General features: G+C 41.1%; 1 protein-coding gene across 1 annotated transcript in view; it reads left to right on the top strand.

Annotated features, from left to right (window-relative positions):
- Nucleotides 1-708: 708 nt before the first annotated feature.
- TPH2 (tryptophan hydroxylase 2) overlaps nt 709-15,279 on the top strand; it is a gene marked incomplete at its 5' end in the record, with an annotated part of 51,334 nt that continues 36,763 nt past the window's right edge. The window contains 6 exons of the mRNA XM_019470464.1: nt 709-717; nt 3,382-3,534; nt 5,988-6,171; nt 6,280-6,380; nt 9,661-9,728; nt 14,520-14,716. Coding sequence (XP_019326009.1) covers nt 709-717; nt 3,382-3,534; nt 5,988-6,171; nt 6,280-6,380; nt 9,661-9,728; nt 14,520-14,716 — 712 coding nt within the window. The remainder of the gene's footprint in view (nt 718-3,381; nt 3,535-5,987; nt 6,172-6,279; nt 6,381-9,660; nt 9,729-14,519; nt 14,717-15,279) is intronic.

The following is a 15,279-nucleotide window of genomic DNA, read 5'->3' as shown; positions in this document are numbered from 1 at the left end:
TCCGCCGGGCCCACCCCCGGCGGGGACCCCCGCGGCGGCGGGGGCAGGAGGGGGGAGCCGCTGGTCGGGGGAGCTGCGAGGTGGGTCGGGTTCAGCCGGCCCGTCCGGGGGGCCCGGTGCCAGGGAGCCGTCTCCCTTCCTCTGAACTTTAAGGTCAGGTGAACAGTTTTTCAGCAGTTAGAGGGGCCGATGAAACTAACTGTGCAGTCTAATCGGTCCTCATTCAAAACGCAGCCTTCAGTGTGTTTTCAAACAATAGTGGAAGTTTCGTTAGAAATGAAAGCCTTGCTTACAGAAATTAACCGTATTGCTATTGGAATAATAGAAAATCACTGGGGTCCAGTTCGGGTGTTTTTAAATGCTTGAATTTTGAAAGCCTGTGATGGGTCCCGCCGACTACGCGCACTAGTGCTGTGTCAGTGGAATCTGCCTTTCCAAGGCACTTACAAACCTCGCAGCACGGTTTGTTTTTGGCAATACGCAAATCACATGCGCTTACACTGCCTTGGTGCCTATGGCACTGAGCAGCTGCCTTTGAGGTTGTCCAGCTTCTGCCAGCTAGCAGGGGCGTGAGTACGCCTGGGAGCTTCATACAGGGGGTGTGCAATTTCCCTGCTGAAAACCCTGTCCGGAGGTGGAAACAGTTCTCCGTAAGATACGGGTGCAACAGGTGGTTGGGTGATTTCAAGCACGGGATAAACTTCTGTATGCTTACAGGTAAATGTATTTGAATAGGTGCACTTTGATAAGAATAAAGAATGTTAATAGGTACTAATAACATAACCTGCTCTGAATATGTGAAATATTTAGGATTATGAAGACTTTGCCTCCTATAAAATTTTGCAACACAGGAAGATTCAGATCACTTGAGTAGAACCAACAGAATGCACCAGTTTGTACCAGTTGTGAACTGGCCTGTTGTCTTTATAGTAAAAGGTGAAATATCCCTATTTGTACATGCTTTGCTTCTATTGGAAATATTGAATTAAATGGGATAAATTTGCTTTACTGTCTTTATATTTGAGTTACTTTCTTCACTGAGTTCTGCTATAGATGACTTTTTTTCCTGAGTACTTGCGCTTGCTCCAGATAATTCATTTTCATTAGGAAAGTTGATCTGCTAGTCATTATTTAGTTATGAAGTATACTAATGAGGATGGCTGATAAGATTTGAGTTCTTGCAATATCACAGCCTCTTCTACTGGGCTCATAACAATCAGCTAATCTAGTTCTCAAATGCCTGAGACAGGCTTTCAGTCATCACTTCAGGTAGTGCTCCCTTGAGAGTATTAGGGAACCCGTGACAGTCTTGGAAGGTGCCAAGTGCTCTTGTTTCCCAGAGGAATTGATGGTATTGAGATTCTCAGACACTCAGTTGAATACATGATCCTCGTAACATAGCTTCCAGAAAGCAGCACACAGTGAAAAAAATCACAGATGCTATAAAAATAGCATCTTTGTGACTTCATGCAGAGGTTGTGTACTTGATGTATGTGCAAAGGGCTCAGCCAAATCCCAAATATTACTGAAGTTAAAGCAAAAGTGACCTTCTCCTAAGCTATCCCTGAGCAAACCTCCTACCGAGCAGAATCATATAAGCTCAACTACTAAAAAATAAATGTGTTTGAAACCCTTCATATATCATTCCGCAAACATAATTGCTTTTCCAGATTGTTTCTGTGTAGTCTAGTAAATGATGAGAAAAGAGCACAGAGACTTTTTAGCATGTCCAGTAAGTAGTTTAAGTGTGGCTAGTTTAACCTGTGTTGTTTAAAGAGTGGCTTTTGGTAAGATGATGCATTTTAACTAGCCCTCTTTTTAATTCAGTGCATTCTTGCACCTTTAAAAAAAATCTCAGTAGATCCAGTGGGAGCTGACTTGGGAGCTGCGGGCTCTCTATTCAGTGGATATTCCAGAGTGGATTAGGATCAGGTAAAAAGGTAAACCAGTTTGACATGAACCATGTATATGCGTTGAGATGGATGTGATGCAAATACCTCATCACTGTCAGCGATATCCATTTTTAAGAAAATCATTTTACATAATCCAGTTTGAAAAGGAATCAGGCTGAAGCTTACTAATTTTCTGCTGGGTCACGGAGCACTTGATGAACTCTTGTAAAATCTTCTAGAAGCACAGGAGACTCTTTGCTAAAGTCCATTGGCACAGGTCCACAGACATTATGCGAGTGGGATAACCTACCTTTAAGGAAAAAATAAGAATACAGATTTAACTTGGCTGTTATCAAGTGTTGGGAGACCTGTTTAAAAACTTCATCTGTTACCAGGTTATTTTTTAAATTGGCTGTTATCAAGTGTTGGGAGACCTGTTTAAAAACTTCATCTGTTACCAGGTTATTTTCCTTTCATGCTGCTTTACAGTTTACCAAAGAAAAAACTTAATCCATGTGGAATAGTTGTATATGATTCTTAATTTCTATCTTTACATTTTTTTTTAGTGACTATATTATGGATGATACTGTTTTAGAAAAAGCAGTTAGCAGCTCACTGGAGATTTCATTTCTCCAGGAGCCACAACCTGGGCATTGGAAAATGCAGGCTGGTTTTTGAAAATCATTGTCAATCTTATAAAAATTGTCTATAAAAACTGTACTGTTGGTGTCTCAACAAGATTTAAGCTAATAAAATTAAATTTTTTGGAAAATGCTGGCTGAAATTTGGCTTAAAGCAGTCTTTGACCCCCAAATTGTGAGAAGAATGTAGGAGTGGCCAAGGATGGTGTGATTTTCTGTATTTTTTTGAGTTCCTCAGCCAGCTTATCTTCCAAGGGAGGTACAGTCTAAGCTTGTATTTCTGTTCTCATTTGTATAATCAACAGAGGTTTTGCTTTCTCAGGAAAAATGACATTACATGACAACATTAATTGTGGTACAACAGGGAACATAAACTTTATTTTTTAAATTTAATGGCTAATACAAAAATACAGACCAGTATAAATCATCATGAATTGACTGGTACAGGTTAGAATAGCATTACTGCAATTTTGCAGTGTGATTTTGCAGCAGTATTCAGGTTAGAATAGCATCACTGCAAGCTTTGCAGTAATTCAGACCATCTCCGTTTGGTTCATGTTTATTACTAATGATAGCATTGCCCTAATAATATCATCATATTTGTATCCCAAACATTCATATACTTCTCCTTATGCTTTTTTTATGGACTGGCCTCTTACACAGTCATCTCTAACAGCAGCTTTTGACCTGTGATACTGATTTCAAGTAAATACATTACCTTTTAAATTAAGTCTAGGTGAGTTACATTCAGGTATTTTCTAACAAAAATTTATCTTTGCCTAAAAAGACTTAATTTTAGGAAACGCCCATTTGCATCTGAAATGATGCTATTCTTCATCCATTTATAGCTAAACAGATCGAGTTCTGGGAAAAATGAGGAAAAGAAAGGGAATAAGGGAAACGGGAAAGGTGAATCTGTTTCTGAAGGTGGAAAGACAGCTGTGGTGTTTTCCTTGAAGAATGAAGTTGGTGGATTGGTGAAGGCTCTCCGACTCTTCCAGGTAAACCTTACAAATCATTACGCTGACTGGACTGAGGAAGGCTACTGAGGTCAGGTTGTTTGTTGGTATAAATCTAATGGACTGTGGTGGAAGGAATAGAGTGCAGTTATACCCTGCAGAATTGAATAAAAGTAACTTAAAATTTTATGGACCATTCAACAAAGCATTTTGGGCTCGTGAAGGGTTTTCTGGAATAAAGTTTAACAGTGATGCTGATTTTCACACCATTTGCTTTAGATTTCCGATGTGCGATTCTCAATACTGTAAATTAGATTTGAAGTTGTCTGTGCAGGCCACAATGAAAGGAGGCACTTTCAGAAAGCAGTTCAGAATCTAAATTACATACAATCAGGTGGTGGTGGCAGCCTTGCCGCAGGACAATGTTTGGTCATGAAGTTAAATGCACCTTTAAGTGCTTGCAGGGTCAAGGCTTTATGTGTCTGACTAGAACGTAAATTGTGAAGCATTGGTTCCCATATAGATCCCCATGCAATCGGTGGTTTTCAGTCAGACTGCTGGTACTGCATGTAGTTTGCTTGCCTTATTAGTAAGTTGAAGAGGGCTTGGAGGCATGTCTGAGGATAGTTAAAGCAAAGCAGTACGATAAAAGTCTTAGGTTGTTCAGTCCGTGCAGTGCAGTAAAGAGAATGTTAGGAGGTGGCTTGGGGTCTACTTCTAATGCCAAACCATCAGAGGGGTGTACGTGTGGGACCACTGGGCATTACCAATCTTAACTCACAGGAGCTTGCTCTGGGAGCAGATTCCCAAGGCTGATGTAGATACCTAGATTTCCCAGCCAGGGAAAAGGGGGTGTTAGATCCCTGGGAGGGAGGCTGCCAGGAACCAGGGTGTTTGACAGAAAGCTGGTAGGAATTGCAGGAATCATGTTTTCAACGCAGCTTCTCTCCAAGGGTTAACTGTCTAACTGCAGCTCTGGCTTAAACACTTGAATGGGTTCATACCTGAAGTCCTGGATTTACACGTCAACTCCCCCTTCCTGGGAATGGGCCTATAACTGACTCTGGTCTCTTAAAACATGGCTGGAAGATGTTACAGAGACATCACCCCCATTCACGGAGTCACTTAACTATTTGAGTACCGTGAGGGGGAGCGCAGGGTTTTGTTCTCTTCTCAATCTAGGGTAGATCAAAGCCACTTCTCCGACTTCCCAAGAGAATGCCTAAAACTGGTAGCTCTGTGTCAGCTGAAAACACACAGGGGAGCCCCGTGGCCTGTGTTACTCAGGAGCAGATCATCAAAATGATCCTGCTTGGCTTTGTAATCTGCCAGTTTACAAATAGCAGATTCAAAACCCTCAGCACATACAGGGTTTTCCTTCTTTGAATTTGTTATGTGAATGGGTTAGCTAAGGAGATACACTGTATGCATACCTTATGGAGCATGCCAGTTAAAGAATTATGTACGTAGATCCAGAGGTGTAAAAGCAGAGACTGCTGGTTGGCTGTACCAGAGGGGACCTTCACCTGAAACGGACATTTCTGCAAAATACAGCAGGCAGGTGGAAGTACAAGCGCAGAGTTCTCCCCATTTGGAAGTCAAAAAATGTTTTATTGGCTTCAGTGAGTAAGTGAAAGGATAGTTGTGAGAAGTAACAGATAGTTTGTGTCTGACGAAAAAAGGAAAAATCAAAGAGTCAATAGAAATACTGGTTGAAAGTAATCATCTAGTCCAACCTCCTGTTTTGAAGCAAGGCTATCACAACACTCGATCAGGTCAGCCATAACACGTCATGGTTGTCTGTCATTGTACAACACCCTTGGCAGACCAGTAGTTGTGGTGGGAGAGATACCCCATAGGAAAATTTTAATGCTAGAACTATTTACACACTCGTGTTTAGTTTTGATGGGGACATTATAATAGAGAATAAATTGAATTAGATTTTATTACTATTACTGCTTCAGGTAATTCATAATTGCTGCAACAAAGGTAGATGAGGACTGATACACAGTTATCCTTAAAAAATATTTTCTCCCTTGTGTTCGTGAGAGATGCTGAAGTAGCACACATTTAATAGCGTCTAAGTAAACACACTCAAATGCAGTTAAATTAACAGTATTATTATGCACATTGCCTAGTAAAACTGGATTTCATGTTTAACAAAGGTAAATATACAATTGCATTACAATTTTTTTCTTTTTAAAAATTATAAAGTAATATTGTCCTTTATAAAAGATTGCCTTGTTAGATAAAATTAAATCATTAGTTAACTTTCTTCATTAAACACAATAGTATTATTTTTACATTCAGTATACAGATTTTTTTGTCTGTCTTATTTATTAAGCATCACTAACCAGTTATGTAGGTCCAAAGTGAGTACTTTCAATGAAAACATCTTTTAATAACTGGGAAAAACTTTCCTGAGGAACATGCCATCAGTATTCTCCTTCTAGCTGGTATGTCTGCATTTCATATGCTATTTCATCTTTCCACAGGAGAAACATGTGAGTATGGTTCATATTGAATCACGAAAATCGAAGAGAAGGAACTCGGAGGTGGAAATTTTTGTGGACTGTGACTGCAGTAAGAAAGAATTTAATGAACTAATCCAGTTGCTCAAGTTTCAAACTAATATTGTATCTCTCAATCCACCAGAAAACATCTGGACTGATGAAGAAGGCAAGGCTGTTTTTGTATCACTTGGTTTAGACACTGACAAACGTTTTGCACAGGTATCTCCGTAGTCTTACACTCCAGTACATTCAACTCACATTCTGTCTTCTACAGATCTCGACTGTGTCCCTTGGTTCCCCAGGAAGATATCTGAATTAGACAAATGCTCACAGAGAGTTTTGATGTATGGATCTGAGCTGGATGCAGATCACCCTGTAAGTATAACATAAAATTGTATTTTTTGTAGATAATTTGTTCAGGTTATTTGCCAGTCAAATAAAAAGCCTGTTGACTGCTGATTCTGAGTACTTTTTTGAGCGTATGGTTTTCAGAAGATGGGGATTTAGTTCTCTTCAATGGTTTCAGTGAATTAATTTTCTTTTTCTGTAGTAGGACACCCAGAAAGGAGGTCCTCCAGAAAACTTACTCACTCTCGAACAACTATGTCCCCTTTTGTACTTCTTTTGTTTGTTTATTTTTTTAATTAACAAGTTGATAGAAGCTTTCAGACTCTGAAGAGTTTAGATCAGTGTGACCTTCAGTTCTGGCACAGCTCTTAGGTAAGAATTGATACTAACCTGGGTGTCAGAGAAGAAAGAATTATGAAGGAAGACTTCCTTGGGCATTCGAGATAATTGCAAAATAAATCAGAGCCACATGTTCCTGTTTCTGCATGAATGCAGCAGATGGGAAGGTGTCTCACGTTGTTTCCTGACTTTGGTGACAGGAGACATTTCACACAAGCCGTATCTGCAGTAGTGCCAAATGCTCAGCGCAGAAGGCAAAAAAATAGCTTTGTTACTGTTTTATTCCTTTTGGCTGATGTCCATAAATGCTTAACTTCTGGGTCTCTAGATGGCAGATGATGGCAAGCATTTGTGTTACAACATTTTCACTTGTTATAAATCCAAGTTTCTACCTTTGGACCACTTGGCTGAAAGATACTGATGGTAGCTAGTTGTATTCATTCCTACTCCAAAGTAAAATAGGCTGGATTAAACTGGTATTGTAGGAAACTTCCAGCTGAAAGGACGTAGGTAATGAACTAAGATATCTGACCATAAGATTGTCTTGTAATAGACTCAGATTAAACTGTAGCTGTAGGCAATAGTCTCCTTTGGTTTTTGTCACACGCATTTTTGTTGATATTGTCCAAGGTGGTGAAAAATCATAGAATCATAGAATAGTTTGGGTTGGAAGGGACCTTTAAAGGTCATCTAGTCCAACCCCCCTGCCATGGGCAGGGACATCTTCAACTAGATCAGGTTGCTCAGAGCCCCGTCCACCCTGACCTTGAATGTTTCCAGGGATCCCAAAGAGATTGCAAGTGACAGCAGAAAGATGAGTTTGGTGTAGGGGACTCTCTAGTGATGCATCTGTGCTATACCATGGTACTACAGCACCTGTGCGGACTCCTCCCCGGTGACTGCCTTAGCTGAGGAGAGGCAGGTACTCCTGGTGGCCCTGGGTTTGGGGCTCTATGTCAGTGCAGAAACGGCACTCAGACCACTGCCTTCTGTCCTGTCTGCTCCAAAGCTCCTACAGCTGCTGTGCCATGGTGGGGGCTCAGGCACAGACCCTCATGCCTGCATATACAAACAATGCACGTCATCATGATGTCCCCTGGCAGCCCCACTTCCCTGTCTCTGGTGTCACCTGCCTGCATATCAGCCGCGATAACCATCATCACCTCGCTTGGTTTTTGGCCATCTCTACCGTGCGTGGGCCCTTCCCACACTGTGGGCCCACAGCTGGGGAGCGCGTTCCTGGATCCTGGTTTCTGCCATGTACTTCTTGATGACAAATGAGGATTTACCTCACGTTTTCTCAGAATGGAAAAATCTGTTGATTACCTGCAACCATTAACAGTAATTTGGTTCAAACAGAGGCCGTAGTGGCAGCTCATTCTAGCCTTGAGTCGATGACTATGACAAGCCATTTGATACTGTTTTATGTTCTGAGCTGGTGCCTTCATTAAATACTTGAGTGCTCTGCTGAAAATCTGCCTTCAGTTTTACACACAATGAAAAAAGACATTTGCATTATATGAATATATATTTTACACTTGGGGGAACTCTTATAATTTACACGCCATTTGTTAGCCTATGCAGCATGCTAGGTATTAGAGATGGGGGGAAAAAACTGTAAAATCTGTGACTGGGCTTTCAAAGGCCACTTCTGGTGCCTGCCCTGTTCCTTACCGGTGGCGTGAGGTGCCAGAGGACCAAAGAGAATTACCCTATTACAGAACCAGCATAGCCCCACTTCAGCAGCATAGCCCTAACACACTCCGTATCGGCTAATGGTTTCAGTCTCAGTTTCACCACACGTGACAGGCTTTTAAATCCCCTGTGCTGTCTTCCATCACTTTTCAGCTCTTCAACGGTCTGCAGCTGAGTAACTCAATGCTTACGTCAAAAGGTATTACGCCAACAAGGAGGCGCCCCCAGATTACAGCAACCTTTTGCCAGTCAAAAAGCTTTTCTGTGTAGGAGTGGAGGCTTGAAGGTTTTCTGCAGTCCTTTGACATCCTCCCTTACTCCACCCCAGCAGCGCAGCTTTGGTTATGGGGCAGTAAAATGCCTTCTGAGTTTTCTGGAAGCTCACACAAATATTTCAGATCAAATGATGTTATCTTTTCATTCCCTTCAGTGATTTGCCTTTGTGTGTGTGAGCAGTAAGGAAAAATGCATTTTACTTTCAGCTCTGACTAGGGGAAACTTAAATGCACTTTCTGGGCTACTAACTGGGGAGCTTAAATAACTCTTTACCCTTTTTCATCTTCAAGAGGTTGGCAGTTCTGCCTTGAAAACAGATAACTCTTTTTGTAGTCCAAAACCTGAAGTGTCTCGTCTTTTATAGGTATAGAAGAGATCTTGGTTTAGTTTTGTATAGCTCAAAAGGCTGTAACTGGCTGGTGTGTATGTGTTACATAGCGCTTCTGCGCTTAATATGGAAAAGGCATGAGCCTCCTGTAGCCCACGAGGTAAAGCCCTTCCTCTGTAACTCAAAGTGGAGCAATATGCATATTTGCTGCTGGAGGCTGTTCAGTCCCAAATATGTTGGTTAAGATGGCAACTGCTGAAGTAGCATCTTCAAAATGAGTTGCGTATGAACTCTGGGCGCTTGATTCTTCTAGTGAAGAAAGATGTATTAAGGATAGGTAAATTATTCTGCTTTGTGCCTGCGTATAGATCTCCATTCAGATTAAGGAAAACCTGAGTGAGATGAGATGACCAAAAAAAAGTTTCCCTTTTTCAACATCTTGGATGAATGACTGTACCTATGCACAAACCTGTCTTGAAAAAACTCCTGTGGGACTTTGGTGGGGAAAAAAGTGAAGAAATCCTTATCTTCTCTTGCAGTCCAGTAGATAGTGTTAATCAAAATACAATATAATTGGGTACTAAATAAACACTTTAATGATTTATTTTATAATTCTTACAGCTAATTTTCTGTCCTTATTGTAAATTACTCTCTTCTTCCTTGCTTAAGGGATTTAAAGACAATGTCTATCGACAGAGAAGAAAGTACTTTGTGGATGTTGCCATGAGCTATAAATAGTAAGTACCGGCATAATTCTTTCCCATGCTGCTGACTAGTTAGAATTCATGCTCTACTTAATTCTGTAGGATGAAGTTTAACAGTAGACAAACTCATCCTTTAAACTTTGACTAGTTTAGTGTAGGCTATAAATGACAAACCTGATGCCTGAAATCCCGTTACATTTTCGGTACAGATATAGGCAAGTAAAGCATTTGAAAGGTAAGCACTATCTCTTCAGCATTTTATTCGTAGCTGCTTAAACTTAAGAAACTCTTTTACAAATGCTTGCATGTCTTAATGACAAACTGATGCACTGCTGAATTGCACATATCTAGCATCCCTACGTAGTTGGACAAGCTCACTGAAAAACAAAATTAGTATTTTCTTTTCATGTGCTTACTATACTGGACACTGCAAAATACCATTTATCAATTTTTCCAACACAGCTCTAAACTTCTCAGAATTCAGTCAGTGGATTTCTCTGTAGTTAGTGGAGCTGGTGCCTGTGCACGAATACACTGTGTGTGTTTTCTCTTTTTTTTTTTTTCCCCCCCCACATCAAGTCAGAATTTTCGATTTGCTACCATCCCTGGCAGCTAGAAAACTTTCTGTGCTACCTACAAACACCTACTGTGTTGTAATTTTCTTGTCACAGAAGCATTCAGCTAATTCTAATCATACTGCAGGTTTTATTTGCAACAGGCCTAAGCCCTCATTCTCAAGGGAAAGAACATACTAATTTCATGTTCTTTTCCATTTTACCACACCACTTCCAGGTTTTTCATTTTTCTCCTTTGAGATTTCTACCTACGTTGTTGAAAGAATATAAAACACAACAATTTTTTCTCCCTTTGTAGAAGGCACGTCCTGTCAGGAAGCACTTAAAAAATAGATTTTGAAGGGGTTTCAGTTCTGCTTTTGTTTTTAACATAAGGCTAGTATACGGGCTGCAGAAGGCTGGGGGGACTGGAGGATTAACTCTGCTTTGTGACCATATAATCCTGATTATATTTCTCCTTTACTTTTGTTCCATTCCTGTCATTAAGCTATTACCAATCTAATAAATGTGTAAGTGCTAGTGTTGGTTCCCCTTTTTTCTGCCCACGGTGGCATTTGTTTAGCTGGGTGCTCATGACATTCATCCAGCACACTGAGCTGCTGCCTGCTGGGGGCAGTGTGCTGGTTGGTGGAGAAGCTTCCTAGGCTGACCAGGTAAGTACTAAGTTTAAACAGTTTTCAAATGTAAATTGAGACAGTTTTCTGGTTGGTGTTTTTTTTTTTTTTGTGGTTTGTTTGTTTACAGCTGATTGATTATCTTTTTTTCAGTCTAATGCTTGCTGTACAGTTAGTTCGTCTTGCCTAGCATTTATTGCAGTGTGAAATGTCAAGCAGGTACCTGTGGATGAGGGCAGACTGTGTGTGCTCTTAGAGCTCTTTCTGTAATCTCGGATAGTTCTCCATTTACCCGTGATGGTAGCAATAGTGCCATGCATTTCACAGCTGGTAAGTTGCTGGAAAAATCTTCCTCCCTTCTCCCTCTCAGCTGCCTAAGTGCTAGAAAGATCGTGCTGCTGGCTCAGTGAGCAGTGGTTGGTCTTCTGCTGCAAAGGTTTTTTTTTCGCCCTGAAACCAGTGAGAAACATCTTTTCACAAAAATCACGTAGAGTAATCCTGCATATTCCCAGAAAAACAGATAAAGGAAAGATCTTTTCCTTCTTTTGGTTTTGAAGGCTCTACAACCATTTCTGCAGGCACATTACAAAAATCAAACAACCCAGAACAGAGGTTATTTGGGGGCCACATCTTGTACTTCAGCAAAACTGCTTGGAAGTACTCCTTCATCCCACTGATCTTTTCAAACCTTTAAAAGATTTCAAACTCTTCCTACAATTATCAGCAGAGGGAAAACAAGATGCTTCACATATTTTTAGCTAGGGACCACAAAATGGCTGGGGGGCCAGTGATTAGGGCAGTTGCCTAAGATCTTATTCATGCTTCTCGGGTCTCCTGCAGTGGTTATCTTAACCCCGGGGATGTGCCATATCTACTGGACTGTACAGTCAGTCTGTCGCCGGGTATGCCTGTAGAGACAGCCCAGGCAGACGGCTACCCTCAGCATCCTGCAGCTCAGCCTAAGCCATGTTGAGGAAAGGCAAATCAGCTCAGGAAGGACTCCGTGCTGCTACAGCTAAGCTGTTTCTGCTACCCATGCTGGGGAGCTCAGAATTAATATCGGTGTCTTGACGCTACATTGCAGTCTCATCACACTTTCTTCTGTGGGCTAGTGACTATTTATTTATACAAAAAGAACAGCTCTGCTGTAAGGACTGCTTCCCTCAGGGATAAATTCAGAGCATTGTCTTGAACCTCTCAGTGTCTTCCAGGTAAGTGACCTTCCTAATAATTCACTGAGGCTTGATGCGTTTCTACTTTTCATTTTCCAGTGTAAAAAAAAAACAAAAAAACCCACACTTGTTTCCTTAAAAAAATAACAAATTTGGCTGCAAAGAATTGGCTGCAAGGAGTTGGCTCTGTAAAAAAGTTTGAGTGCAAGGTGGGTCTTGCTTGTTGAAATAAGAATGTGAGAAAAATGAGATTAGCAGAACTGAGTGAGAAAGGCATGGGTCCTCCCTCAAATCTGTCTCCCTTGATGCTCTCGATAAAGAAAGCAGTATCATGATCAGCTGGAAATAAGATCAGCTCTCCTAGGCATAAATCCTATTAAGGAGTTAATGTTCAGTGAACCTTACTTCAGTACTAATTAATTAATTGAAACAATAACTAAGTTATAAACCTTTTAGTGAGCAGTGAACAAGCTTCAGATCCTTGGTTGTGTTTATACCTCTCTAGTGACAGGCTAAATAGAAACCTGAGTTTTTCCACTGGTGCACAGATTTCTTCAGCTTTGCTGGGCCAGTGCTGACCCGTACTGGCAGTATCTGTAGTAGAGGTCAGGTCTGAGGAAGGGGTAGAAGGCACCTGTGCGGTATTCAGGCAACCCCAGATGGATGGAGTAGCAACCTGCTTGTATCTGTCATGTATGGTACAATTTAGAATAGCTGTGTTATGCTTTCTGTGAGCTGGCAGGCAGCTTAAGGCTGATGAATTGTAAAGGTGAAGACAGATACTAGACCTGAAGGACTGACTCCCACTGCAGAATGGGCACAAACCCAACACAGCTTCTGTTGATGAGAAATGCTTCACTAAATGTGTTGCAATTCTTGTCATGTCTGCAAAAGAGTGGCTGAAGAGAAACTAGCGGATGTATTGGATGTTCAGTGAGTCCTTAAGTATGAGTACCTCATGCATAGTGGCCTTTGACTGACGGATAACTGGCATGGATCAAAATACTTTGACATAGTGAAAGGCAAGGGGATTAAATAGTAAGTTTTCAATAAAGATGAGGGGACAACCACAATGCATGTAGTGTGGATGCACTTCTCTTGTGCATGTAGGGACTGCATAGCAGCAATCACATGTGACATGAGGGCTCATTCCTTGTTACCTCGTATGGTGGCGGCAGGACTATGAACGTGGTGACAGTCGAGGTGGAGAGCCAACCCCCAGCAAAAGCCCAGCGCTGCAATTGTCCTGCTGCAGTGAGATTCCCCATGCCCGATACGCCTGTTCAGCTGCTGTCTGCGACACTGGGGAAGCTGCAGCACTGGGCTGGGAGTGCCCATGTTGCCAGCCCTGTGGCGGGGGAGTGGGAGGTAGGGACTGATGGGGTGGAAGGGATCCTGTGAATCCCTTTGCCAATCCGTACTTCGTTACGGGGCGGGAAAAGAGGATACCTGAGGAGAAGGCAGACTGCACAGATTACATACTGTAGATTGTGAACATTAAATCCAGAGAAAGATTATAAAGTGTCTAGGGGGAATTCATAACGTGAGATGATGGCCCATGACCGTGGCACAGGAAATTCCTTACAGCTAAATACAAGGCAGTGCAAATTGGAAGGAGCCCTTCATACTCTTCACACTGTCAGTCAGTTTTGAATTAGCTGTAACCACTCAAGGCAAATCTTGGATGTCAGAGACAGATTAGCAGGTACCCTGGAAGGCTCCTGCTTTGCAATTTCTGTGCATTTTTGTAAGGGGGAGGAGACAGAGGAACGGTGCAGAAGGAAAAAAGAGAGATGTATTTAGAAGCTTAGTGTCACCTGTGCTAGACTCTTGGCTCTGAGGTGAGCTTCCTCATGATGTAGTCATGCATGAATTTGGGGTTCCAAACATATCTGCACATGTAAGCAACAGTGTAAACAATAAATACATATATTTTAATTGGATCCACACATTTCTAAACATCTATGTAACTGCCTAATCTCACTTTGTAAAATGCTAGGTAATGATGCTGTGTGAATATTATGTATTTTAAAGAATGCATAGAGCATGCAGTCTGCTGGTGGTCTTACTGAATCTACAAGTTAGACTGAATCAGGATCTTCAGCTAACCACTTGCAAAGGCATCGGTGGCAATAAACAGAAATATATTACTCTGGGATAGGAATATGGCATATAAGAAATCCATCTTTCTACTATGATATGTACAAAGATTAAGAAATATCTCATTGCTTAATAAGAAAAACAGTTCTTAAGAAATAAATGTAACGTACAACATAACATCAAGAAGAAATTCTAAAGAAAAAAGCATCTAGTTGTAATTTTAAAATAGTTTTTAATAGTTTTAATAGGCTCTGTCTACCTTTATTTATTTAAATAATACTTTTCACAGAAATTTTGCCATCCAGAGTCTGTCTTTAATCTGGTTGTATTCAAATGTATTTTGTATTATTTTATTTTTTACAGTGGTCAACCCATTCCCAGAGTGGAGTACACAGCTGAAGAAATTAAAACATGGGGAGTGGTATTTAGGGAACTCAGTAAACTCTATCCCACCCATGCTTGTCGTGAATATTTAAAAAACTTTCCTCTGCTGACCAAGTACTGTGGATACAGAGAGGATAATGTGCCTCAGCTGGAAGATGTTTCTATTTTTCTTAAAGGTAAGATTCATGTTTGGTTTGTCAATAGATACAGTTTCATGAAAACACTCTTTTCTGTTAGTACGAAATACAAAGAACATTGAGTGAAAAGACTCCCAGCTTTGTCAGTGGACTTTGGTTTAGTCTGAAGTATCATTCTGTATTTGACATTCTCCATGGCAGAGAGTTTGTTGAGTCAAGACAGTTGTATATATGTACCTGCAGGTATGAAGCTGAGAGGAATTAAACAGCTGAACACGTATCACATGATGTTATCTTGCCCAGGGAGAAAAGTCCTTCAGTATGATGAAAAGAAAGAGCAGAGTTAGCTCTGCTCGTCTCATTGCCACAGGGTGAGTGTTCTGATAACTGCAGTGGGCATCCCCCAAATATCCAGGCAGGTAAAAGAGGGAGTAAAATCTCAAGATAACTGAATTTTAAGAGGAGAGCGGGTCTGGCATGTTGTTGTACAGCCTGATGAATATGAGGCTTTCCTGAGTGCCCAAGACTTCATGAAGCTAGTCATTATATTTGTATGTTGAAAAAACTCAGTGGGACTCCATAGGTAATCTGGTACTTCTCTT

Source organism: Aptenodytes forsteri, unplaced genomic scaffold, assembly GCF_000699145.1.
Source record: "Aptenodytes forsteri isolate BGI_AS27 unplaced genomic scaffold, ASM69914v1 Scaffold366, whole genome shotgun sequence".
In the NCBI taxonomy this organism is placed as follows: domain Eukaryota; kingdom Metazoa; phylum Chordata; class Aves; order Sphenisciformes; family Spheniscidae; genus Aptenodytes; species Aptenodytes forsteri.
This window is presented reverse-complemented; position numbering and strand designations above follow the sequence as displayed.